This window comes from Neolamprologus multifasciatus, chromosome 4 (genome assembly GCF_963576455.1).
Source record: "Neolamprologus multifasciatus chromosome 4, fNeoMul1.2, whole genome shotgun sequence".
Taxonomy (NCBI): Eukaryota; Metazoa; Chordata; class Actinopteri; order Cichliformes; family Cichlidae; genus Neolamprologus; species Neolamprologus multifasciatus.
Genome location: NC_140442.1, coordinates 9,248,927 through 9,276,459, shown reverse-complemented (window position 1 = coordinate 9,276,459; position 27,533 = coordinate 9,248,927). Strand labels below are relative to the sequence as shown.

Genomic DNA, 27,533 nt, shown 5'->3' with positions numbered 1-27,533 from the left:
TCACACAAGTAAAATACACATTGTGTAGACGTAGTCATGTTCATACGGTCTAGCTTTCCATGTACAACGCTGGAAGTTGTTGGTGGATATTGGCAGTGAAGTGTAAATTCACCGCAGACCGTCCTCCCCACCACAGCGCGCTTCTGTTGGACACAGACTGAGCGAGTACACAACTGCTGCTGCGTTCAGAAAATGGCCGACAGATTTTCTAGGTTCAACGAAGAGCGTGATTTCCAGGTAATGCATGTTAAATATTTGGTCCACCTCCATATTTTTTAAAGTGTTGAGGTGTTTCAGTAAGTTAATATCTATTTGAAGGTTAAGGACAGTTTTGACGTATCGTGTACACCATCGTGCATTTCGCTCTAGATCCCCGTTGCTAGCACTGCAAGCTAGCTATGCTAACGCTAGTGCACTGCGGCTCTTTTGATATTAACTTGCCTTACGGCTCAGTGTTCGCCTGAGTGCTATATTTGACCAATGTCTTGGGTTATCGTCTTCATTATCAACCGTTTCTTTCTGAAACTACAAACATTTAACCACGCAACAGCAAAATAGATACTGGAGTCCCAATTAGCTCATTAGTGACCTTGGGCATTCTGATTATTTTTCGACATATGCTAAGGATGGATAGTGAGCTAACATAGCTAGCTTGTACGCACATTGAGCTGTTGTAGCATTAATAGCCATAAATGGCTGTATTATTTTGACAGCTGAAATTCCACCACAGTTGGTCATCATCAGGTCAAGCTGAATCTAGCAACCGATAGCTGTCGGATATTATTCAGAAATTGCCTCCGGTATCGACTTGAAAACACAGAGTGTAAGTTAGGAGCATGTTTAGCGACACATTTTAAGTACCGTGTCCTTGGTCATTCATATACTGATTATCTGCTAATGTAGCTGTGTAAATGAACTGTCTTTTAGCGTTGGTTTCACACTGATGACACTTTTGTTTTGTTTCCACCCGCATTTGAACGTCTGGTTAAATATTGACACAGTAACTGGGAGTCTTTGTAAATATTTTGCGTCATCTGTGCGTTATCTTAATAAATACATCTCCGATGCCAGTTAAAAATCTTATGTTTGTGACATGACGTTATTCAGGTTGTATATTTGGCTTGGTTCTGTAGCTGAATAGAATAATTTCACAACCTCTGTTTGAGCTGTTTGTCCCCCACAAGCCTATCTTGGATCTAAGACCGCACCCAGTAGAAACCAAATACTGTTACGCTTACTAGACTATAAAATAAACTTGCATCTTGACTGTTGGTATTGTTTAATTATAAACACTTCGCTAGAGGGTCATTCGTCCACTGTGTAACTCAATTCTTTCAAACATCTAAACCTTTTTTTTTTTTTTTTTTAAATTCTTGTGGACTTCCCACTTTTGCCGTTGTTGTTGTTGGGCGGTCTATAAGCTGTTACTACAAGTGAGAGTAACTGTTTTAACATCTGTTTGAAATGTGTTATCTGGTTCAAAGATACTTCAGAAGAGTGGATACATGGCAGTGTGGCGATTTGAATCTCAGATATCATTCTGATGCACATGTTAATGCTTTTCTGTTCTTAATTACAGTACACTAATGTGGAAGGAGTTTTAATAAATAAAACAAGCCCATCACCAACACATTTAGCCCGGGGATTTCAAAACACTGATTCTAGGAAGCATCACCCTATCTACTTGAAAAACTTGCATTGCCACATTGTACATACATGGACATAGTTCAGTTCTTTTTGTCATGTCTATGTCCCCTTTATTTTATAGTTTTTGTAAAAAAGCAGGAGACTTTCTGTGTTGATAGCAGTGTTCAGGCTGGGTTAGTTTATGAGTTTAAAGCTTTTAATTGAATGCTAATCCATGGATGAATGCTTGTGTCTATGATTTCTGCTCCTATTTCTTAGATTTTTCTGTTCCGTTATTAAGATACATTTTAAAAATGACATTAAAGCATGTGATCTTTTGGGCTGGTATTAAGCTTTTTGGTTAAAGTTGGGTGTATTTTGGTAATATTATCAAACATAATTACAGTTGAAAATCAGCTGTTTCTTTGAGCAGTGTTGTGACAAACTACCAGACATGCAATTAAGTTCTAATTATAAGCTTGCATATAAGAAACTGTTTTGTTTTTTCCCCCTCTGCACCCACTGTGGAACTTGTTTTTTTTTGCTGGTTTGTCAGTGAGAGATGAATTGCTGTGTGGTCTGAATGAGTCTGTTGAGGGCAGCTCCAGCACAGCACAGTAGAGCTCTGTATGTGAGAACTGCTGCGAAGGCATTCATATGCTCAGTATTCAGAAAGTTTCTCTCTGACTCCATGGATAAAAGCTTGCTGCCAAGCAACACTATTCAGGAAACACCCACAGATGGTCTACCTAATATCTATAACACAACTAGCCCAACAACCCTGTCCTCTTTAATGACTTAGCAGTGCTGTAGAACATGACTAGTCTTGACTTGCAGAATAATATAACACAATTCATGAGCTCCTGCAAAGAGTAACTCTCATTTCCTAATGCGATGTGGTATGGGACATCTATTTAACTGCAATAGCACAAGTGGCAGTTTACTCTCGTAATGCAGATTGGAGAACATGGTCAGAGTCATTTCTATGCAGCACTGGTGTGGGGTTCATGTATTAAGAGTCAGAGTGATGAGGAAGCAAACGGCAGTGAAAATTAGAAGTCATTGTGGTGGATAGAGGCAGTGTTGATAGCACATTAAGTGGTTTGGACAGAAAGTCAGTAGAAGAGGAGATGAGGGGGGAACTGCAGGGAGCCATCGATTTGTTCACAAATAAGCCCTTTGCGCTTCCCAAGCAGCTCTTCTTCTCATAATCCCCGACTTCGCTCATGCTGATGCAGGGTCCTGTTTCATCTGAATTAATGACAGCAAGTATGGCATCTCATCACCTCATTATAGAAGGCTGAATTAAATAGTTGCTTATCTCTGCAAAACCAGGCTTCCTGAAAAAAAAAGTGCTGCAGTTCCATTGCCCAGCCACATAAGCATTGGTTTCTTTTGTTTTTAAAACAGACATTTCTTTTCACTTAGGAATATAAAGGGAAACTAAATATTCTACTGCTTACAAAACTTTGCTTCTTTTTCTTTTCTATTTTTTTAATAGTTGCTTTTGATTTACCTGTCCACACTAACCTGTTTGTAGATGCTACAAGTAAATAGTAAGTAATACACCGTCCAATATCTTTGTAGTCTTTCATAATTCTGAGGGTAGAATAGAGCAAACTCATAAACATGACCTTTGTCTCTCCTCTGCTGCCAGAGAAAGGAAGCCATCTGTCTCTGAGTAGAAACTGCTCTGTAAGCTCACTCCTTCAGTTGGGGTGGTAAGCCCATTACTCACTCTCAGCCTGACCCAAGATTCAGTTTGTATTTCTAAAGCTATGCTTCATATTCAGTCAGATATCCTGAGGAAGCATTAAGTCACTGTAACTGCTGGAAGAAATTTAACGTTAAATAAAGAAATGGAACTCTGACACTTTAGTTTTTAGTCAAGGTTATCCGATCTTTTAGTTATTTGTGCGCTGGTCTGTTGCTCAGTGTAAAGGGCAGCGTAAAGGTGTACCAGGCACGGGACACTCCTCCCTTCATATTGCTGTCTCATTGTTTTGAAAGTGCAGACATAAGAATCAAGCAATGTGTTGTCTTGAAATGCAGATTTTATGTTCATTTCTGAGTTCTTCCTACAAATTTCTTCCTGTGAATTCCTATCAGTGCTACAGCAACTAATGGTTATTTTCACTACGTGTCTAAGTAACAGCTATTTTCTCAATTCAGATGAATCATTTGATCTCTGAAATGTGAGAAAATTGTGAAAAATTACACATCTTCGCCTGTGTTTAAAAAGCGTGTTTTGTCAAATTATTAGTCAGAAGACCAAATGATGTTAAGTCATTTTCAAATAAAAATATTAAACGGCTTCTTTTATCAAAGTAGTTGCCAATTATTTCTTTATTAATTGACCAGTTTTCTACTAGAACTGCTTTCTGATATATTTCTACTTTACACTTTTAAATGTGTCCATCAGGGTGGGAATCACTTTGACCAGTATGAAGAGGGTCAGTTGGAGCTGGAGCAGGCATCCCTGGACAAGCCCATCGAATCGGTAAGGCTGCATCCATCATCCTGCACCATTGGACCAGCTGTGAGAGTGGATATGATTGGTCCAGGGAGCAATAAGAACAACACCTTTTACTCCATTCATACTGTCCGTGTAGCTGCATCCAGTGTTTTCTTGAACACATTGCCACCTAACTTGTAGAATCACTTGTCTCATGTGCATTAATATCCTTTAAGTCCCCCCGCCCCACTTCCCATGTCCTATGCCTACTCCATTTCTTGTGTGACAGTTCAAAATAAGTATGTATAGGCTAGATGTTCCTGTTTTATGTAGAGCTTAAAGATAATCGTTAGATTTTTGTATCAGTTTCCCATTAGTCATTGTTAGTCATCTAAACGCTAGGAGAAGAAATTGCTGTGAAACCATGGAGTGGATGAAGCACTGTCATTAGGGGCTGGTTTTTGAGTACTTACAGAAAAATTCATACATATTTTAATATGAAAACTGTATACACATTACACATAGGTGTCGCATGAGTTCATATGCTAAACAAAGCTGGTCACTTATATTTTTATGAGTCACTTTGAGATTTCAAGGCTTTTTTTAAATTTGTATTTTTTAAATTTAATTTATGTAGTTCTAAATAAAGTCTTAAAAAAAGGAAGACCAATAGAATGCATTTTGCAGTGCTGATATGTTTTTAAAATGACCACATTAGTTAGTTTACAGTTGTATATCTGATTGTTTTGCAGTTTGTCAAATTTATGTTTATGAAAACTATGCAGTGCTTATTCCACCCCATTTAGCAAACAAGCGAGTGCACATTAGATGGTGTGAGTGGATACATTTGTGTTTGAGTGAGTGTGTGTCTATGTAGCTTTAGAATTTGTGTGTTAGTGTTTGTGTCTATAGGACAGTTATCTTATTGTACACAACTTGGGGTGTTCGACATTTCTCTCCTGCAGCGAATTGGCCCCTATTAGCTAAGCAGCAATGACCCGGTTTGTATTTGCACGCTCTGCTTTCTTACTCCTATCTTTAGGGTCCTTGTAACGCTTCTCTGACTATCTTTCTCTCTCTCTCCCTCGCTCTCTCTCTCTCTCTCTCTCTTTGGCTATCTCTGTTTCACTACTGTTAAACTTTACATCTATTCTCTCTCTACCTCAGTTTCTCTCTCGCTCCCTCCCTACTACACAGTGATTCGGTGTACAGTACCCTCTGTCATTCTGTGCTGGCATGGTGCTTGTGCAACTGGGACTGCATTTTTCGCTGAAAAGGCACTTCGATAATAGCGCAGGCAGCTGTCTTCTTTCTGTCTTTCTTACTTTCTCCATACCCCCGTTCTGTCTCTCAAGCAGTGTGGTGAGCAGGCCCAAACTCTGCTTACTTTCAGTTTTAGGTCACTTTATGAAGCATGTCAGATAGAATCAGTAACCACATAGAGTTAAATAACTCTGAAATACAATTAAATTATTAGAAAAACAGAAACAAATTCTTTAATCACAGAGTATACAATAGTAAATGAGTATAATGATGGATGAAAAATGATGAACTCAGGTGAATTCTAAGTACTGTAAAATAATTTCTAACTTCAATATTAGCTTGAAAAATAACCTGCATGTTTTGGATTAAACATAGCTGTATGCTATAAAAGGATTTTACCGAGCCCTTGAATTGACCAAGCCTTGTCGAATTTTTAAGAAAGGGTAGTAGGTAGTACTCTGTTAACCAAGAACATTAAAAGATTCTATCTATGTAGAATTTTATGTATGAAGCAGTTCCTCACAGATACAAAAATGATTGTACCGTGTGGGTGAGAGAGGAAGAAAACAGTGAGGGGGAGAGAGGTGGCCTGCTCACCCGGCTTAAGTGGCTCTTTTGCTCCTGCGCTATTATTTGTGGAGGGGTCCTGAGGGCCATGCTGCAGCATCACACAGCTCCTCACACGTCAGCAGAGGTGTTGTCAACTGTCACTTAATTGCCAGTACCGTTAGTGCTATTGAACATAATTGTTTTGGATGGTGCATGCTCAAAAGCAAGGTGATTTTACCTACAGTGCTGTGCAAAAGTATTTAGGCACCCACCATTTATTCATATTTTCCTTTCAAATAGCCAGACCTTCTTGTAATTTTTTTTAAGTGGCCTTGTGCAATAGCTCTCCAGGCTTTCTGAAGGTCTTTAAAGGTTTTTCTTTGGATATTAAATACTTTTTCATGTATTTTAAGACTAGCTCTTAAAACGAGAGGCCATTTTCAGAGGCTATTGTTTCTTTGTTTTTTGTTTCTTTTCTTCTTCTTTTTTTAAAGCCACTTAACACTGACCTGTGAGTCACTGAAGCATAAAAAAGGCACCTTTTCAAGATTTGAACCTGTGTTGTTTCTACTCTACTCATAACTGAAAATGTAGCAAAGAACCACATTTAAATAATATCCTTAGGCACTTTGTCACTAGCCGCATGTAATAGAAACATCATTTGTTCCCATTTGTATAGTTGAATCTATGAAAAATGTTAACAATTACAGAGTTTGCCAGGCTTAAAATAGTATTTTTGGAAGCTTTTGCAATTTAATTCTCAAAGAGCTATTAGCCATAAACCCAGCAAATCTCGCTGTGGTATGTTTTTAAAAAAATATTTGAGTTTCAAGAACTGGAGGACAAAATGGCAGGCCTTTAACAAAAAAAAGGCAAAAAAATGTATCTGAAAGAAAACATTAAACGTGGGAAAAAGAAACATGATATTGTTATCAACATGTACGGAAGAGTTCAGGAGAGGGGTACAACCATTTGTAAGACCTGTCGGAGGCTCTGTCATGGTTTGGGGCTGCCTTTCAACCAGTGTTGTTTAAGATCTTTTCAAAATTGAAGGAATTATGATCACAAAAAATGCGGGCAACACCTTCATTTTTCAGCCTGACAACGATGCAGTGCAGTAAAGGCATGTCTTTTTTATAGAAATGCACACTTTGGAACATTAACAATCATGGATTGGTCTCCCCAGACCATGGCCCTCAACATTATTGAAGCAGTGTGAGATCATCTTGGCTGAACTTCTGTTTTTGAACAGAACTTCTGTTCTGTTCAAAAAGCAGCCATCATCCAAAGAAGAGTTTTTAACTGACCTCTAATTAGCCTGGAGTACTATTCCTGACGACTGCTTAAATAAATGATAAGAAAGCTTAAGAAGGTTCAGGATGTGCTGATGAATAAAGGTGTTCATTCCAAATATTGACTTTCATACTCATTAGAATTGTACAAACAGTTTTTTTTTGTTTGTTTTTTTTGCAGATGTTTCAATAAGTCGCTTCACCTATTTCCCATTTGCTAGCAAAATATAAATAACCCAGGGGTGATTCAAGACTTTTGCACAGTACTGCGATGCAAGCAAATATCACATGACATTTGGTGATTCAGAAGATATTATGAGGCTGTTCTTAATTATTATTATTATTTATTTATTTTAAAGGCGTAGTACAGTTTTTAAAGCAAAAAAATGTAACTATATTACGCTGACAAATCCCCAAAAGCATGTTTTAAAAACAGAATTTCATACTTGGATGTAAACGACACATAAATACAAGTAGATCTGAAAGTCTGCATTAAATTTTAAGCTACGTTTTTATGTTGACACTTCTATCACAGCTTCCTTAGTGAAAACCTCTAAGGCAGTAGAATTTGTGGCAGTTGATCACCAGTGTTACATCTCGGAGCTGTTGGTGAATGCTTTGGCCCAGCTTCTCGGAGCCCCTCTCCAGCCACTTATTGTGTGTGATCTATAGGCAGCTAGAGGTCTGTGGTACTTTATTGGGATCTTTTTTCTCTTCCTATCTTTCCCATTTGGTCTTTGCTATTTTCTCTAACACTGTTTTTTGCATTGCATGTGTTAACTTGATAGCATTCAGTACTATTTCCGCTCAACACTCTGTCTTAATCACAACTACAACCTTTTCTCCCAGACTCATTCCCCCCACGTCTCTTGACCCTCCTAGTCCCTCAATCCTACCATCCTCCTTCCTTCCCTGACCTGACCCAGTACCAGAGCGATATGCAGTGGGCAGCCTCAGAGCCACAGAAACCACACAGATGTGCAATCCAAGAAACATGAGTATTCAGGCCACAGGGAGATTTATTTCTTTATTATGTATTTACTGGGCTTCTTGTAGACATCATGATTGTCTTAACGTTACCAAGGTTCTAATAGGAACATTTGGGTGACAGTGTATCAGCTGTTACTGAAGTATGTAGGGTCTTGCATTACAGCCAGACAGTATCTGACACAGCTGTTTGTCCTTGTTTGACGTCTGTCACATAAAAGGTAGGAAGAACAACAGCACAAGCAAAAGGTCAAACACAACTGACCCACATTTTTCACAACACCACAGGCTCTAAATTTACCACAGCTACCAAAGGGGTCATAATTGAGACTATCACAAATGATTTAAGTAGCTATTGGACATCAACACACTCTCACACACAAAAAGAACAGGAACACTTATCTGTTTGGAGGTGTTTATTTCTTAACTACACTGCTAAATTCCCTCACCTTGAATTGTGGCTTCAGAATTATGAGGTAAGTACGTGTTTTTAGTTATTTTATTTTAAATAAATTAAATAAAATTGACTCTCCCCCCCCCTCTCCCTAAATTAGTAAGTGAAATCTTTAAAACCTGCCACATCTACACATACAAATAGGCTTATTATTTTATTTATTTGCCTTTTCATGCACTTAGATGGTTGTTTTCATTTAGTCATACGTAGAGTAACTGACAACTACAGAGCTTCACTTTCAAGGCAATTGCTAAAATAAACGAGGAGCTGCAGAAAGCAGTCTTGTCTACCACCACTGAAAATACGTGTTTTTTGTTAGCGTCGGTCCATACGTTTATGAGTATGCCTGTCCAGTGTTGGCATGTCTTTGTTAATCTGAGCTAAAGCAATTTCTCACACCTTGACAGGGACACACACATACTGTCTCATTAAAATGGCTGCATAGGCTCTCACTAAAAGTAAATACTCTGAGGTCTCTAAATGGGGTCCCCTGCATATCACTTTCCTTTTTACATATCTGTTGCCATGCACTGTGCCATTGAAAGCACATTGCACACTCTTGAACACCTCCTCTCGTAGAGGTCTTTGTTTGGATAACATTTTCTATTTTTTTCTTTCTCTTGTATTAACAGTCAGTTGGTGGATTTATTGAAATGCCTACCTTTTCTGTTTGTATACAGTATTATGTTTGTTTTAAAGCAGAGAGAGATTTGTATTTTTAAGAACTAGAGAAGCTAGCAGAATTGCAGTTGAAAGCGTTTGGCCGGTTTCTTACGTTGTGTCACGTGTGACTGTTTTTTTGACAGCCCAGTATTTTAAAGCCAGGTTCGTATGGAAATGCCTTCACTCCACTTGCACTGCTGTTGGACTCGCCGTCGTTGCTTTCATCTGTCTGTCTGTCTATTCTTTTGGTGCACTCGTCTGTTCAACACCCAGTCTGCTCCTCATCTCCGCCCTCTAACTTTTGCTGAACACATTTTGAACACATCGTTTTCTCACTGTCAGCAGTTGGAACTGTTGCCTCATCCAACATGCCCTTGCTGCGGTTTTTTGTTTGTTTAGTTGTTTTATTTTTATTTATTTATTTTTGTTTTGGGGGGGGGGTGTTTTTCCTAGTATAATTACTCGATTTAAACTCAAAAAACTGATTTGTGAAAGGGGGCATATACATTTATGGCACTTGAGTCTGAGTCTTTTTTCCTAACAACCATGTTTTGTGCTGGAAAAATAAATCAGCTAACATCAATTGCGCAGGGGATGAGGGAGTGCCTTTCTCAGCAGTTAGTTCAGGGTGGATTTTATTTTCTCAATTCCTTCTTCATAGGTCAGCTAATTCCCCTCATCAATAAATGCTTTTCTGTGTAGAGTCTTGTCACACTCCAATATTGCAGTTAAGGACAGAAGCAGGTCCTGTGTCAAGAACAGGAGTGGCTTTCACTGCAGCAAATTCTGCAGTGTTTTCCCCTAACAATAAATTCAGAGCACATTTTGTCTATTAGGCATGAAGAAATGATCCTTAGTGGCCATAAAGCCTCTAATTCATATAAGTCCTTGCCCAACTGCTAGGCAGCAACAAGTAATAAACAGTGATTTGCAAGACTTTTTAATTTAGCCTTCAGTGTCCTGACTTAGGAGTTGATTCAGGCAGTCTGTCTCCAGTTGCCTTCCTGCCATGTTAGTCCCAGCACATATTTCTCTCTTATCTCATTCTACAGCGGAAAGGATCTGACAATCGCACAGTAAAAAGGAGTTAAAAAAAAAAAAAAAACAGAACAAAAAAACAACCCATCAAACTGTAACAGAAACAGGACGTGAAGAATTCGAGTCTTTCTTGAGCATTTGCTGCAAACATCAGCCAGATGATTTGGATATGTTATTCTTGTCACCAAAAAGTATTTTTAAGTGTCCTGAGTATGTCATATTGTACAAGTATGTCACTTGTAAAATAGGGCAAAGGAAGGCAACAGTTTGCTTTGAAAAACCACCTTAAAAAAGGGCTACAGCCAGATGTATCTCAATTAAAGTCTCGTGGGCGGAGATGCAGTATGCACACTGCGTGTGTGAGTACCACTCCCCTTCACATGCACTAACTCATACAAGCCCAGTTCACTTTCACCACCCTAGAAACTCACCCTCATCATGGCTCAGCCTGCTCTGTTCTGCTCCCAACCTCCTGTTTTTACCAAAGAGAACTATTTGAGCCCCGTTGAGCCATCACTTTCCTCTCTGTGCCTGAACCACCTGAGACTAACACAGTTGGAGTTTTGTTAACCCGCCCACACCCCTCAGCCCGCCCCACTCCTCTGTATGTGTACCATTCACAGTGCGCTACTAACACCGACGATCCTTTTTGTTAAAACTCTTTAACAAAAAGCTGCATGCAGTTTTTTTTTCTGTTTAAACCCCTTCACTTTCTGTTTGTGAAAGTTGATGTCAATCTCTTTGTGATTATAAATATCCTTTTTGTTTGGTTTGTATGTTTTTTGGTAGAATGCAGCACTCTGGTGAATGTTAGACAAGCTTGGAATAGTTATAATCACAACAGCAAAACACTGCTTATTAAGAAATCTCATCGTTACCTGTTTATTTGTGCTTGAGGATGTACTGTAGTGTGTAGTGGTGGGACGGTCTTGCATTTCACTAAATGTTTTTGTTTTCTTGCTGACCCATACTAGTGATATAACGGTCTCCGACATGCACATTTGGCCCCACAGTGTGCTGAGAGTTCCTGTTGTGTATGTTTTTGCACTCCTCTTGCCTCTTTGGTTCATTATCAGTTGCTTGATCTTGTGATGCGTTTGTCATAGAAATCATTAGTATTAAAAGAAAAGCCTTGCACGCACGTTCAGAGGCCTCAAGTAGTCTGAAGGTATGTTTTCTCATTTCTGAATACTAATGGTATCTATGAAAATATCAAATTATAAGTGTTGAAATTGGTGGGATGTGACGATTGATAACAGACCAGAGCCGCTAAGGATGTCCAAAAACAAGCACAACAGCTATTTTTCGTATATCTGGTGGGGCTACATGCACACAATGTGTTCCTCTCTTCACCTGCACACCCGCATATCCCCTCACACATGCATATTCTATCCACCCTGGGCCTTGTAATGGTAATCCAAGGCCCACTAGTTCCACTTCTGTCTCTTCCTGTTGCTATAATTTTTTGTGACAGCTGCATATGTTTCATGGTGCTCTCCTCGTCATGGTTACAGAATCACAGCAAGCTTGGAGTTTCTGGTCTTTGTTTTGTTTATGCTAGATTTCCATACCTGTTCTGTGTTACTTTTCTTTGTGTACTGAGATCTTGCTCTGTAGTGGTTCATATATGTATGCGTGTGATACATATATCGCCCTCTCCTTCCTCCTTCCTACTCCTCCTCCTCTTAACTTCTCAGTTAGTGGATGTGACTTCATGTGTTACCTTTATCAATGGAAAAATATAGAAATAATCACGCCCAGTTTCTTTGCCTAATAAAGGTTTTTAAAATGCACTCCTACTTCAGGAGGATATCTTGTAGTTTACAGATTACATATAGCCTCATGTATTGTTCATAGTTGAATTCAACCCTTCCTCTCAGTCTCCCACTTTTTATTCCCCCACACCCAGCCTCCCTTACCACTCTTTGTGCTGGAAGACACTGATTATTACACGCTGTAGGTGATGACGATAATGACGATGGTGTTGGTGGTGGTGGTTGTGCTGATGATGGTAGCGTGATCTGAGTGTTATTTATTTATTTTTTTCTTTGTTAGTGTTTTTTATTTTTATTTTGTTTTTATATTATTTTTCACCCGTGCCTACGGGTAAAGCTCCTCTTATTATTGGAATATTTTTGGTTTTTTTCTTCTCTTCTCTCTCTGCTAGGATAACATCGGGCACCGGCTGCTTCAGAAACATGGCTGGAAGTTGGGCCAAGGCCTTGGCAAAACCATGCAGGGTAAGGGCACACTCTTCTTTACACTTAAGTTCAATGTATGATGGTATTGGAACACTATGTATCATTTTCTTTCCTCTCACATTCCCCCTTTTGTATTATTTTATTTTATTTTTTGTGCTAGATTTTCTTTTCTCTTTATCTTTTCTCTGCCTTCTTCCTTTGTATCTGGTAGTGTGAAATTGATTGTTATTCAAGGAAACATTGTAGTTGTTTTTTTGCTCTCATACTACTGTTACTTTAAACTGAAAGAGGGAAGAAAATATTCTTGACCTTGATTAAGACTTAGGGAAGGGGCTTGGGAACTAGAATGGAGCTAGTCATCTTCACATAATGCTTTAGGTGACAGCAAAGTTGAATCTGCCCTTTGTTCACATTCAGATTCAGTGCTTTTGAACATACAGTTTGCTGATATGGTGGTTTCTTTGTTGCCTCCAGGGGACATATTTGTTTCAGATCATGCCCTGAACTTGAAAGCATGTGCTGATCATATCAGAATTTTCTAAATATGGGATAAATAAAGTGTTTATCTTATCTTATCTCATTTTTAGCTAAATTGGATTTCTGTTAAAACATGAGTATTTATTTATTTTAGTTGGATAGGGGTGCAAATAAATGAGAACACATTAGCTGGGGTTTTTTTTTCCATTGCAAGAACCTTTCACAGGGACTAAAGACTTTTGAAGGACCTCTTGATTTTAACTACAGAGACCCTCTGGGGGAGTTATTTTACCCCACAAGTCCCTGAACGTTGGAGTGAGACTTGTAGCACTGATTATTTCTGATTCACTTAGTTACCGAGCATTTTAACCAGCACTTTGACCAGGCTCATCTCTCGGTCACATAGCTGGTAAAAACCAGTTTTGTTACTGTAAAGTGAACCTCATAAGTTGGCAGTTTTATAAATATGTTAATCAGCAAGCTAGTGTTGAACAGAGTGATGATTCAGAGAAATGCAAAAAAAAAAGAAAGATGGTTTTACAGCCATTATGTTCTAAGTTCCTAATAAGCATGCCTACACCTCCGCACACCTCCACAACCCTACAGGAATGCACTGCATTGCTATATTTTTGTAATCAAAAAGAAGTTTTAATGTGTCCATTGTGTGGTTGCTGTGTGTGTGCTGGTCATCACACACCCTACAGCTCTGAGACCGCAAACAGAAGTTAGTAATAGGGACCATAGGTCCACTAGTTGCAGACATTTGATCAGACACTGTGTTGGACAGTCCCATTAGTTGAACATTTCTTGTATCATTAAACTCAGTGTTTACTCTGTTTACCCTGTATACCTATGACTTTATACAATTGATGAGTCCAGCATTTAATCTAAAAATCTGCTTTTCTATTACTCTAACTGCATGCCCAAGAACATATTACATTGTATTATTCTATTAGTTTAAGGATTGCTTTGTATTTTGAGAGTGACTCTGAAATGCTCAGTGACCTCTGCACTAGAACAAATTCTCTAAGATGTAAAAGGCTTTAGACTAAAAAGCTGCATTAAGAGAGGTTTACATTCTCTTGGCCATTCATAGTAATCTAATGGCCTTGTTTATATTGAATTGCACGAACTTAGAAGGCTGCACATAGCTGAGCGTGTGGGTTAGACCTTGGCTGACGTTGGCACCTCATTAGCTCAGACCTGCTGTGCTCATAGGCTCATTGGCTCAGTGGCAGTGGTGCAGAGCCTTGGCATGTCTCCACCAAGCCATTTCCTGTCTCTTCACTGGCTTTCCTGTTCTCATCAGCATCTTCATTTTCTCCTTTTCCTCCCCTTTCTGTTTCTGCTCGTAGCCTCACCCTTCCCTGAATTCTGCCCAAAAAGAGTGATGTATAGCATTCTATATGAGTGATGTCAATGCCTTCAGCGCAAGCGAGTCCTTGCAGTCTGTTAAGAGTGGAGCTTGTTTTTCTACATAGCTTCTGGTATTAATCTTATCTGCCTCCTCCTCTATGTCCCTTTCTATCCACTGGATCCATAACATTTTAGTCATGTCTGACTTATCCATCTCCCTCGCTCACTTAGTCTTGCTCAGTTGCAATGCTTTCTCAAGTGCATTGCCCTTCCTGTAAACCTAGCAGTAACATCTGTTTTCAATATTGACATTTTATTGAGAAACACCACTAATACTGCAAAACAGTGAAAAGCACACGCCCAAATTACATAGTTGTCTTAAATGTGTTGGGGCTTAGGCAGAGCTTGTATCTGGGTTGCTTAAATTTACTTGTCTTTTATATACAGATCTATAAGCATGTGTCCAGGATAGTGCTGCTTAATTGTTTTCATCTAATCCAGATTTCCTTGTTTATATGGTTCTGGGAATAGGATTTTTCAGTACACTGTATTGCCAAGTAAAAGAGTGAGAAAAGGGGGTCTTAAAAATGTCTTGGACTGTGTGCTTGACAAAATTAGAACACAGACTGCCTAACTAAACAGTGTCCTTAGTTTACCAGAATAATGCTAAGTTTTGACATTTGGCTGACCAGTAGAGGAAGACAAACATGATGAATCCTCTTTCTACTGTTAACATAGAGCTGTTATGTATTTTTGTTGGTTTTATTTGAGTGTAGAAAGGTATTAAAGTAAGGTAATCACTATAGTCTTTACCTTTTTTGCTCATGCAGAATTACAGCATGCATGGTCTGTTCTTTCCATGTTAAAATGTTGCTTCTAGGAATCACTTGTCCTCCAGAGACACTGAGCTCTCATGAGCTCTGGTTGTTGAGTTTTATTGTTGCTGCCACCCTAGCAGCTCTCACATGTACATATATGGCCTTGGCTCCTAGTGTTGTCTCTCATAGGTATTCTCAGGCTGACCATGGCCAAGGACCAGAGTAGGCCAAGAGGCTGCTTCATTTCTTTCTGGGCAGGCTGACAAGTTTATGGAGGGTAACAACAGCAGAAATTTCAGAGCTTAGCGGTCAGTAACCATCATTGTTTATTTCCATCTGGCCATGAACTAGTGAATAGCAGACTATTTGATGTGATAAGGATGTGTGTTTTGTGTGGAGGAGAGAACAAGTTGCAGAGGCTGACTGTGCTCTTGTTTTTGCCGCTGGCACCAGTCATGAGATTATGTAAGCATCCTGCTTTGTGGGCAGATGAGACTGCGGCAAATTGTGTCCAGTTGTTGTGCTGGAATTAATGGCCCAGTGTTGGAGCACGCTATCTCCTGTTGAATTTTGCTAATAGACTTAGGAGTAGGCATATCACATAGGTGAACCATTGCATCTCATTGAAGTCTGCTGGATAATCACTATAATCTTCCTCTTCTTTCCTGTCCTCTTTGCCTGAAGAGACGGTTGATGAAATTTGACATTAAAGCATTGTGTCCCCTTTTTTAAGTTTTTCACTGTATTGACTCTGTTCTTATTCTTCTTTTGTCCCTTTTGCCCTTTTTTTAGGTAAGGTTTGTTGGATCCTCTGTATGTCTGTGTGTGTGTGTGTGTGCCTGTGTGTGGGTGGGTATGTGTGTGTGTGTGTGTGTGTGTGTGTGTGTGTGTGCGTGTGTGCGCGCGTGTGTGCGTGTGTTTTCTTTTCCCACTCTGCAGTTGACCTCAGTGTAACACCCCTTTTACAGTTTATCATAGGCTAATGGCCTCTGTCAGCTTCCTCCTCTTTGCTTTATAATCACTAAACCTTTATTTCAATCTGCTTATGAGTAATGTGCTTCAATTTGAACAAAGGACGATCCATTTTAAATCAAGGTAGATTTAGGAAGCCATGATTCATTCAAAATCCTTAGAATCATCATCTCCGTGTATGTTAGATTTTTTCCCCCCCCTTCTTAGAGTTTCCGTGGCTGCTGTTGGGTAATCTGATTGGCTGTAACCATGGCTCAGACTGTGAATGGCTTGCAGAGTAGACAAGTTTTCCCCCCTCTGCTTGTTTGCCTGTTTCTACCTCCAAACCTGTGAAACTCATGTGTACGTGTGTGGTCATTATGTGGAACTGAGATGCGTGTGTGTCTGCTACTGACCGGGCCATAGAGTCAACTTGCAGGGAAAACCTCTCCACCTCTTACACCCCAATTGTCTCTGTCCCCATGGTCACAGGCTCCCATCCTCCCCCCGTTTCTTTGCCCCTTCAGCATAGCATGTTTGTCCCAGAGGTGCACTTCTGCCTGCCTCCAACTGTCATTCACCTGGGGCTTTAAGCAGTGTTGGAGGTAGCACACTAAACTACTACGTTCACATGATATAGGACTATATGACAAAACGATTGGCTGCACAATTAACATCTTTAGTTATACTTGAGTAACGTTGCTGTTCCATAGCAATAAAGAAACTACTCTAAGCACTGCTCAAAGCCTTGCTGGCTCTTCCCTCAGGTACATTTTATGTGTAGTTTGTGTTCACTTTTTCCATGGTTAAGCACATCCCAAAATGAGCTTGCTGGCAGTAGGCTAGCGAGGAAATGAAGGAATCTCAGGGAGATTTGCTAACTGGGCTGACAAGCATCTGCAAGGCAAAAAGCTCAGAGGGGGAAAATGGTGGTCATCCCTAGAGGCACCTATTGTCTCAATCTAGATATTTGACCACATCTTTAAAAAGGCAAAAGTATATTTTTGATTCATTACTTTTCTTAGGCGGTAAGCCTCCCTCTAGACCCAAAATACTATCAGACGTGGCAGTTTCTAGTATGTCTTTTACGCAGAATAGCTCCTTTAACAGTTCTTATTTGATGAGATTTCACTTCTTTTTTTATTATTATTATTTCCCAAGCTAAAATGTGAGGAATTTCCTGGGTTTTTACTAGATGTAAAACCAACCTGCTTTTCCACTACAGGAACTTAATGACATATGAGAATGCATACATGCATGTATTAGTGAAATAATAGCATTCTTCATGATAAAGTTTAAAACCATGTTGTTTGCGCTATGTTATAGTGTTGGTTTATTTAGCGCAATCTCCTGAGGGGAGCTCAGATTTTGCTTCCGCAACTCCCACTGCCCCATTTTGAGCTTGTGTTCAGTTACAGGTCGCAAGTTCCCATAGTGGAAAAGATGTAAGGGGTGGTAATTTGTTTTTTGGGATATATTTTGTTTGAGAAACAAGATGACATCAGGCTAGGGGCCTGGGGACTGGGATAAGTGGTTGGGAGAGAGTGGTGAGAGGAAATCCCTGTAAGAACCTAGCCCTGAATGAAGGGATGAGGGGGGGTGGGGCGGTTGACACACAGTAGCCCCTCTGGTAATGAACCCCCCTAAATCCCATAACCACACTCCCAACCCCACCCTCCCTTCTCTATGTGCCTCAATCTTCCTGCTTAACCAATTGGTGTTTCTTTTTTACAGCGATTTGATCCTGCCCATGTTGTGCTGATGGTAAACTTAGTGGTAAATGTTATTTTATCCCCCAATTGAATTGTTTTCTGTTTGTTTTTATTTCTCCAATTTTTTTTTTGGTTTGTTTTTCCTTTCATCAGAGCACCAATGCTACATAGGCTTTAATTCTCTCTGTATTAGTCTTCATTCTGCTGCTTGTATATTACCATGCATATGTATTACTCTTAGAACATTGTCATTTTGTTTGTTTTCAGTTTTTTTTTTCTCCAAAAAACCTTGTGATTCACACCCTGTGATTTAGATGCACATTGTTTTTGTCTGGTCCCTTTCTTTTTCACTGGAATGGGTAATGTGGAAGTATTGTCACTGTGTTTAAAGATTGGTGATAGTTTGGGATGACTGTAATTGTTCATTAATCTATAATTCTAGGCCTGACTTGTGACTTGTCAGAGAGACCACTGCAGTGGCTGGCTAACAGACTAAACCCTGTTTTTGGTTTCACTTCTGCTGCTGCTTGACAAAGGGCATGAACTTACATGTCCAGGCTATCAGTAGTCTTGTGATCTCAAAATCAGCCGTTTTCTTTCACTTCCTTAGTTTGAATATGGCCACAAAAATCACCCAATCACTGTTAGGTTTTCTGTTTAAGAAAAAAAGAAAGCCTGCCTAGGTGACAGACACTGCCGTGGGACTGAGAGTGCAGGCAGGCCGTTATACAGGGTGCTACTATGCCCATGCATTTGTTTTTAAAATGACTATGTCATTGGGCTATGATGGCTAAAAGAAACGGAGATTTGCAGTACATTTTTTCTTACTTTCCTGTCTAAGAAAGTAAGAATGTGTAAGAAAGCCACTGCGGTTGTGATAATTTTGAAATTTTAATCAAAACCAAAAGATTTTGAACATATTATTTATTCCATTACTTATGTTTCGTTCTCTTGATTGAAAATCATCTGTATTTACGAATAGGAGAATTCTATTTTTCTCTTCTTTATATATGGCACCAACTGATAATAAGTTTACATCTTATTTAGCGCCACTGTAATTAAATATTAGTCGTTTTTCCATATGCCCAATGGTATACATAGAAATTTAATTTGTGGAAAAACCTACATTGGATTATTGGATTTGTGGGAGGGGAAAAAAACTGAAACCAAACTGAATTGATAATCACTATCAGTGTGATTAATTATTACATCTGGCTGGCATCAGGAGCAGCAGACTAGTCCAAATTCTCTTTATGCCTTTTGTTTTGAGATTCCCCTGTCTGTCTGTCTGTCCCCCCTCCTTCTCCTCCTACTCATGCCCATGTTTTACCAGGTAAGTATCCCCCATCCCTTGCACTGTCACCATGGCGATACCTGGCCTGTGACGTCACTCTGCTGTAGTTCAGTGCTTGTGTCCTTTTTTTTTTCTTTTTCTTTTTTTAATTTGACTCTTTCTCTCTGCTTTGTTTGGCTGATTATGAGTGGATCAAGCAATTCAGTGTCAATCTCCAATGTAGTTTTGATTTACATATATTTTATATCTTTAATGTTTCATTCTGTTTTTGTTTTTTTGGTTGTCTTTGGTTTGTTTATTTTTCTACAAGTTAATTTCCTTCTGATCGAGCTCTTTTCACAGCTTACATAACATAGGTTAAGTAAACGGAAGAAAAATCTTTCAGCTTCAGTCATAATGAGGAAAGGGGGGCCTCTGACAAGGGAACAGGTTTGGACCTCAGGACAGTAAATGGTCAGACAGACAGTTCAGCAAGAAGTGATGCAATAGCCTTTAGATAATATTGGGAGCCTTTGTTACTCTCAAGGAGGATGTCGCAGTGGTGTTTTGTGAGCAGTAGCAGCAGCTGCAGCTCCCCTCACACACACACTGTCTCTCAAACACACACACACGCACACACACACAGTCCCTCGAGCTGCAGCGTCCTTGATAAACTTGGCATTCTGGTTTAACAGGACTGCAGGAATGAAAGGATGGAGGAGGGGTGCCAGAGAGGCACAAATGAAAACATACCGGCTTAAAGATCAGTATGCTTTGTAGTGTACTTTTATATCAAGACATTTTACTGAGCAATCCTGATCCCCTTGTCTTCATTTACTCCATCAGGAATCCAGTGCAGCTAATTTGACTCATTCATAATGCAAACTAGCAGCCCGGTCAAATGTAACAGGAAGGCTAAATTGGTTTGTAGCTGGTGGCTGCAGTAAGCTGTGAGAATGGCTGGTGTTTGGTTCACTGTAGCTTTCTGGTCTCTTTGCACTTGAAGGCAAAATTCTCTAACCCCAGCACCCTATGCTCTAAAAGCAGGCTGTCTCCGAGTTGGTTCTTCATCGAAGCATTAAAAAAGCTCACCTGGTCCTCTCTCTCTCTTTCTACCCTTAGGACGCACTGACCCTGTGCCCATCATCCTTAAGTATGATGTCATGGGGATGGGACGAATGGAGATGGAGGTATGATGCTCATTTTTATCAATTCGTACACATTTATTTAAGTTGTAGTAGTTGACCCTGTAATAAAAGCAAGGTTTGGGGATGTTCCTTTCTCCCTTTTTTCTCTCTCTCTCTTTTTATTTTTGCACCTTAAGTGTCCAAGTAGTAGTTTAAGGTGTTTAGATAAATATTATGAACTTGTTTTGACACTGGGGTGAGTGCTTTGACTGTGAAATAGAAATGACTTTGAAAATGAGCAGTTGAGCTAAAATGCTGTGTTATACGAGGTCGCATGGTTTTAAAAATCCCATGTTTCAGGGTTGCTCCTGATGAGTCGACCAGATAGCCTCTGGACGAATCATCAGGAGCTCTAAAGACATTTACATAGCATAAAAACCATACTGTTAAGTATTAAGAAACACTGCGAGTGAATAATTAGCACCAATTTTTGTATATCTATCTATCTCATAGTATGGGATGCGTTCCTTTGCTAGGTCCCTTATAAGAAGTCTCAAGGCTATGGCACAGTGACTTCCTACAGGACTACTTAAGTATAACTGGTCCTGTTCACAACACGCAGTTCATGCAGAGGTGTTCTGTGTTCAACATATTAAAGATCTTGACTGCCATGGACAGTCTTAACCACTTCAAATACCTTCAGACATGAATGATGAATGATTCTATTTAATGAAAACAAAACACGTAAAAACCATAAAGAAGAATGTGACACCAACACTGCCCAGCTAAATAAAACTATGCTTAAATTTTCAGCGAGCATCACTGTCACTTATTTCAGCTCCTGCCTTTAGTCTTTGATATTTGTCTTGAAATAACATTTACCTACATTGGTCGCATAGATGTTTCTACAGCAAACAGTCAGTCAGCATGATAAACGTGTGTAACAGCACACAAGCGACACATACTGACCAACTGTTCTTCTTGGAGTTTCCATGTGTTGTCTTCTATAGTCACTGTAGGGACTCGATGCATGCAAGGCACATCAGCTCTTCTATGCACCATATTAAACTCATTTTTGGTATATAAGATGAACTTGGACTGTCTTTGACAATGTTGTTGGTTTATAATGTGACTTTTTTGTTTGTCCTAGCTGGATTATGCCGAGGATGCCACAGAGAAGAGGAGAGTCCTCGAAGTGGAAAAGGAAGATACAGAAGAACTGCGACAAAAATACAAGGTGAGGTTGTTTATCTCTTTGTCACAGTGATAATAATTGTTATCACTTGTATTTTTTTGATACTGTATTTTTAAATTTCCCACTAAAAACAGGACCAGATGGAAAAAGAAAAAGCCATCGCAAAAGCTCTGGAAGACCTGAGAGCCAATTTCTATTGTGAGCTGTGTGACAAACAGTACACCAAACACCAGGAGTTTGACAACCACATTAACTCTTATGACCACGCTCACAAGCAGGTACTGCTGTTTAGCAAGCATTGCGGTGTTGATGTAGATCTGTTTTTAATTAAAGACACGATGAAATGATGTGCCCGGTTCCTCTCTGTCTTGCAGAGGCTTAAAGAGCTGAAGCAGAGAGAGTTTGCTCGTAATGTGTCATCACGTTCCCGGAAAGATGGTAAAAAGCAAGAAAAGATGCTGCGGCGATTGCATGAGCTTGCTGAGCAGAGAAAACAGCAAGACCGGTAAGTATTTATTCCTGGAGTGCCATCTGCTGGATGGGTTGTGTATATATATGTATATATATATATATATATATATATATATATATATATATATATATATATATATATATATATATATATATATATATATATATATATTTAATGGGACAGGGCGAAATTACTTATTTTATAAATGTCACTGGTTCAATATGTTAGTCCAAGCTAGACAAATTCAACAAAATGTATTTGAACCACTTACTGTAAGTTAAAACATATTTTTGTATATTTTCATCTTTTCCAGTAAGCATGATAAAAATTTAAGGCAAAGACCTCGATAGTAAAAATTTGTCCAGCATCACATTGGTGTAATGTTTTCTTTCAGAACTCCTGGAAGTGGACCTATGTTCAAAACAACTACAGTCGCTGTTGATGGAGAGAAAGGAGAAGACGGCAACAGCATGACACCTGAGAACAGCATGACACAGTCTTTGGGAGACACTGCCCTGGAAGGATCACTGTCAGATAAAACTGGTCAAGCCTCCCCAAAGTCTGGTCCAACCTTTAGCTTCTCTCTGGGAAAGAATGCTTCATCCTCGCCAACTTCCAGCAATGCATCAAAAGTCAGTGTATCATTCTCTTTTGCCAAGAAAGCACCAGTAAAACTGGAGACAGCAGCTGCTGTTTTTGCTGATCATGGTGAGGAAGCTATGGAGATAGAGGAGAGCCAAGAGGGAGAAAAGGCTGGAGGACAAGATGACACATCAGGCTGTGGCACAGACAGCCCTAAGGGACTGCCTGGAGGAGGTGAAGGAGGAGAAGGAGGTGGTGCAGCAGGTACAGAAGAGGTGCAGCAGCCTGATGATGGAGGATCTTTAGCATCAACGCTTAGCAAATTGAAAATGATGATGAAAACCAATGAAGGATATGTTGGACAAGAGCCTCAGTACTACCACTATGTACCACCAGCTCACTGTCGAGTAAAGCCACATTTCCAGTTTTTGCTGTTCATGAAAGCCTCTGAACAGTGTCAGAGCAAAGATGAAGACGATGAGGAAGAGACACAAGAGGAGAACAAGGCGGAAGAAAGTCCAGAACAGACAGAGAGCGATGTGACAGAGTGCAAGACTGAAAAGGAACAAGGCAATGTTACTGTAGATGCTGACCCAGACCTAGTTCCTCTATCAGCTAACGTAAAGGCAGAAGAGGAGACCCCTTCATGTGCAGAAGATGCAGCTCCTGCTGTACCAGCTTCACCCACCCAGAAAGCAGAGACGCGTGATACTGTGGATACAAACGCTGGTCCGAAAATGCCCACTGGTCCCTTCTTTCCAGTCCTGAGCAAAGATGAGACTACAACCCTCCAGTGGCCATCGGAGCTCCTTGAATTTACAAAAGCTCAACCTTCCCTGTCTTACAGCTGCAATCCCCTCTATTTTGACTTCAAACTGTCCCGTAACAAAGGAGTGCGTGGTGGGAAAGTGGCAAAGTCCCCCAAGCCTGGTGAAGACACTGATGACAAGGGACAAGAAGTGAATGCTTCATCATCTGAAGTAGAAATGGCTACTAAACCTGGAACTAGTGCTGACAAAGACAAGCTAGTGTCAAAAGGAGAGTCTGGGCAGCCAGAAAGTGAAGAACAAAAGGCCACAAGTGGAAGTAATAGTGCAAAGAAAAAAAAGAAAAAGAAGAAGCATAAGAAGTCTGCAAAGCATTCAAAACGCAAAGGAAAAGAAAAAGGAGCGGGAGAAGATGCAGAAGGTGAGACTGAGGTAACACAAGAAAAGCCCAAAAAAAAGAAAAAACACAAACGTAAGAAGAGCAAAAACAAGGCTCAAGATCAAGCTGAGGCAACAGGTGAAGAAAAGGAAAAACCTAAACCAAAGTCGGAAGATAAAGCCGCTGCCTCCTCTGTTCAGCTGACAACTGGAGGGGAAGGAGCTACAGGAAACACAGGAGCAGAACTGGGGAAGAGGAAACGTGGTGCTAAGGAAGTGCCTTGCAAATCTGGAGCAGAAGGAGGGAATGGAAAAAGTACTGACAAGGCCAACTCATCTGAGGAGCACAGTGGCAACAAAAGACAAAAGACTGACACCAGTGCATCTCAGAGTGCCTCGTGCTCCACCTCAGCCCAAAAGAGTCCTGGTTCTGGTAGACCTCCCAGCAGTGAAAGTGAAGAAGAAGGGGGCTCTAATACCCAGCGCTCACGTCATCACAGGTCAAGCCCGAGGGAACAACGCCGCCACCATAGTGAAGAATCAGGGCGATCCTGCAGCCGTTCATCAAGACGGGGGGAACGACGAGGTAGCAGTCGCCGGCGTCATCGTGGTCAAACCTCCCGTAGTCGCTCTTATTCCAGCAGCTCTGAGCGCTCCTCAGCAGGCAGCAGTGCCTACAGCCACCGTAGCCGAAGCTACTCAGACAGCTACAGCGACTACAGTACAGAAGGTCACAGACGAAGGCGCTCCAAACGTTCATCCGACTCAGAGTATGACCGCAGGAGTAGCCGAGGACGTAGACGATCCAGGAGGCATCAGTACACATCTTCCTCTTCAGAAGACTCACGCTCACGTTCACGCAGCTACAGCCGCAGGAAGAGGCACAGACGGCATCATCGGAGCAGCTCCAGAAGCTCCAGCAGCTGGAGTCGCAGCACTAGTGCAAGATCCTGGAGGCGGAGCTACAGTCGTAGCTACAGCTCTGCTAGCCGCTCCTCCAGTTCAAATAAAGGGTCTCCTCACAGGCGAAGCACTAGGGGTCGAGAGGATAGTGACACCCATCGCAGAGACTTCAACCGCTCACGCATCTACCGCTCCCAGTCTCCACGGTCTTCTTCTTCACGAGGCCTTAACCGCAACACCCATTCATCCAGCTCGCTGGGTCTGAGACCAGGGGGGTCTCGAGATGCAGGAGAACAGAAAAACACTCTAACTGCACGACAGCTGTTGGAGAAGGTTCAGTCCAAGAAAAGCTCTGAAGATTCTACCACAGGAACAAAATCTGGGATTAAGATTAAAGACCCACCGCAGGGCTATTTTGGCCCAAAACTACCCCCATCCCTTGGAAACAAAGCCATGCTTCCACTAATTGGTAAGCTGCAGGCAGGGAAAAAGCCAGCAATTCCTTTAATCAGACCTGAAGAGGGAGAGAAATCAGGGACAGGGAAGAGCTCTGAACCTGAAGGAGAGGTTATATTAGTAGAGCCTATAAGGGAGTTCCCACCTCCACCACCACCTCCAGCACCACCAGTTCAGAAGGTTGAGGAAGCCCCACAGAGCACAGTGACTCAAGAAGAGACACAGCAGCCTGCAACAGAAGACCAGGGGCACCAAGAAACCCGGCCAGTATTTGAACAAGAACCCTCCATGATGATGCCCCAGTACCAAGGAGAGTCAGGACAAGACCTTTCCCAGAACCCAATGATGGAGTCCATGATGCCTGAAATGCAGCAGCAGCAGGCTGCCATGCATGCCTACCCTGGTTACCCACCGCCCAGCTTGGAGGAGGATGGCATGGAGGCAGAGGAGGATGGACTGGCTCCTTTGGAAAGTCAGCCAATTACATTCACACCAGAGGAGATGGAGAAATACAGCAAGCTGCAACAGGCTGCACAACAGCATATTCAGCAGCAGCTTTTAGCCAAGCAGGTCAAGACTTTTCCTTCAGCTGCTGCAGCGGCCGCTGCCGCAGCAGCTGCCACTTTGGCCCCAGCGCCCCCTCCACCAGCCCTGCAGCAGATCCACATTCAGCAGCCAACTGTGTCCGTAGCTTCTGGCACATCCATCACCACAGTGCAACACGCCATCCTTCAGCACCATGCAGCCACTGCTGCAGCAATGGGCATCCATCCAGCTCATCCCCACCACCCACATCCGGCACATGCCCAGCTGGCCCAGGTACATCACATTCCCCAGCATCACCTTACCCCCATCTCCCTGTCTCCTTTGGGGCCCTCACTTGGTCATTCTCTGGGACACTCACTGGGGCATGCAGGATTGATCCCTGCCCACCCAACAGCCTTCCTCTCTGGTCAGCCAATCCATATTATTCCTGCTTCTGCACTTCATCACACCCCCTTAGCTCTCCACCATGTTCCACACACAGCCCTCTACCCCACACTTTTCACACCCCGACCCTCACAGGCTGCAGCAGCAGCAGCGCTTCAGCTCCACCCACTCTTACACCCAATATTCTCAGGACAGGACCTCCAGCACCCCCCTAACCACGGCTCTTGAAAACAAATGAAAATGAAGTAGTGTGTTCACAACAACCAACCACTAAATGAAAGACTTAACCTGAACTCTCTTGGTTTACGGTTTTAAATAAAGTCTTTGTTACATCATGCAGGCTGTAAGATGTGAATCTTATGAGAACTTTACTGGCCTCACAGTGCAGCACGTCACCACAAAGTGGTTTAGACTGCTGGGTTCAAAATCGACACTAACATTTTCTTCTGGTACATGTGAGATTTTTATTTTCTCATTATTTCACAGATTTTTTTCTCCCCCTCTAAAAACTGTAGACACTTCCTCTAGACCATTGGTTTATATTACAATTTGGGAACTAGTAACAGCCTCAGAAACTACTGGAGTTTTTTGTTGGTTTTTTTGCTCATTTTGGCAGCCAAAGAGATACATGATGGCTAAAGGTGTAAGCAGAATCATGTTACGATTCAAGGAAGTGGTTTTGTTCTAGAGGTGAACATTTTAATCTGTGTAATCTAATTTTCAGAGATGGACTCTTTCATGATTACCGATCTCTTGTTGTGTTTTCAAATGACTACTCACTCTCTATTGGATTCTTGGTTTAAAAGTAATTTGTAATGCAGTAACTTGTACATAGGTCAGTGTGTAATGTGAAGAAACCCACCAGTGACAGCCATATGAAAAAACAAAACAGATATGGTGTCCAAACAAGTATGACACTGTCATACAAGAAGCCCTCTCTAAATCAGGGGGAATGTGATGAAGGGGTGTAAATCTCCTGAATACTCTGAAGCAAAGCTCTTGTTCCCTGGGATGAGGGTACATCTGAATCAATTGCACTGAAATCTGTACATCAAGATGGTGCCTGTGCATCATATAATAAGATTGTAGTATACTGCAATAATTGTATTTTTCTGTTTTTTAAATTATTTTCCAAAATGCTCTTCAAAAGAAGAGCTGTGTTTGGCTTTTTTTGTGTGTAATTTTGTAAATAAAACTGCTGTAGATTAACCTATTAACGTTCTACTGGGTTGACACTGCTGTTGGGGGGAGGGGGAAAAGCAGACAAGTTGGATGAGAGGTGGACACATGTATTTTATCACGGTGGTTTGTTCATCCCTGCTGGGGTGCCAAACAGCAGTGACCTGTTTAAAAAGAAAAGTAGCAACTCTGTATTTTTTAAAGACTTAACTCTGTTTCACCAAATAAAATCCTGAGGTTGTGTGTCTCTTTCCATATTTCTTTCATTATTGAAATTGCCATGTAAATAACTGTAGATGGTCACATGAAGGTCCTGCCTTATTTCCATAAGCTTCATCTGACAGTCAAACAACCCCTGCAGATGTAAATGTCCAACAGTAGATGGTGCTGGAGTTACCTGGAATAGGCTTCGGGAAAACAGTCAATCCA

General features: G+C 40.9%; 1 protein-coding gene across 10 annotated transcripts; it reads left to right on the top strand.

Moving 5' to 3' along the window:
- Positions 1-27,359, top strand: gpatch8 (G patch domain containing 8). Of its 10 annotated transcripts, none has more exons than XM_085156400.1 (10): positions 2-237; positions 4,049-4,126; positions 5,047-5,082; positions 9,433-9,451; positions 12,495-12,567; positions 20,238-20,305; positions 21,393-21,479; positions 21,572-21,715; positions 21,812-21,942; positions 22,304-27,359. In XM_085156400.1, the coding sequence occupies exons 5-10, from the start codon at positions 12,561-12,563 to the stop codon at positions 26,151-26,153; spliced, it is 4,287 nt and encodes a 1,428-aa protein (XP_085012526.1). In that variant the 5' UTR covers positions 2-237; positions 4,049-4,126; positions 5,047-5,082; positions 9,433-9,451; positions 12,495-12,560; the 3' UTR covers positions 26,154-27,359. The 10 variants fall into 10 exon arrangements, with proteins under 10 accessions (XP_085012524.1, XP_085012526.1, XP_085012531.1 ...); XM_085156399.1 differs by lacking the exon at positions 2-237 and adding an exon at positions 244-3,347; XM_085156405.1 differs by adding an exon at positions 17,865-17,906 and having other exon boundaries at positions 4,049-9,451.
- The last annotated feature ends 174 nt before the right edge of the window (positions 27,360-27,533 follow it).

Coding starts and splice junctions, on each gene's coding strand:
- gpatch8 (XM_085156398.1), top strand. CDS start 193: ATGGCCGACAGATTTTCTAGGTTCAACGAAGAGCGTGATTTCCAG. Junction 20,306..21,392: donor TGGGACGAATGGAGATGGAG/GTATGATGCTCA, acceptor TGTTTGTCCTAG/CTGGATTATGCCGAGGATGC. Junction 21,716..21,811: donor ATGACCACGCTCACAAGCAG/GTACTGCTGTTT, acceptor TCTGTCTTGCAG/AGGCTTAAAGAGCTGAAGCA.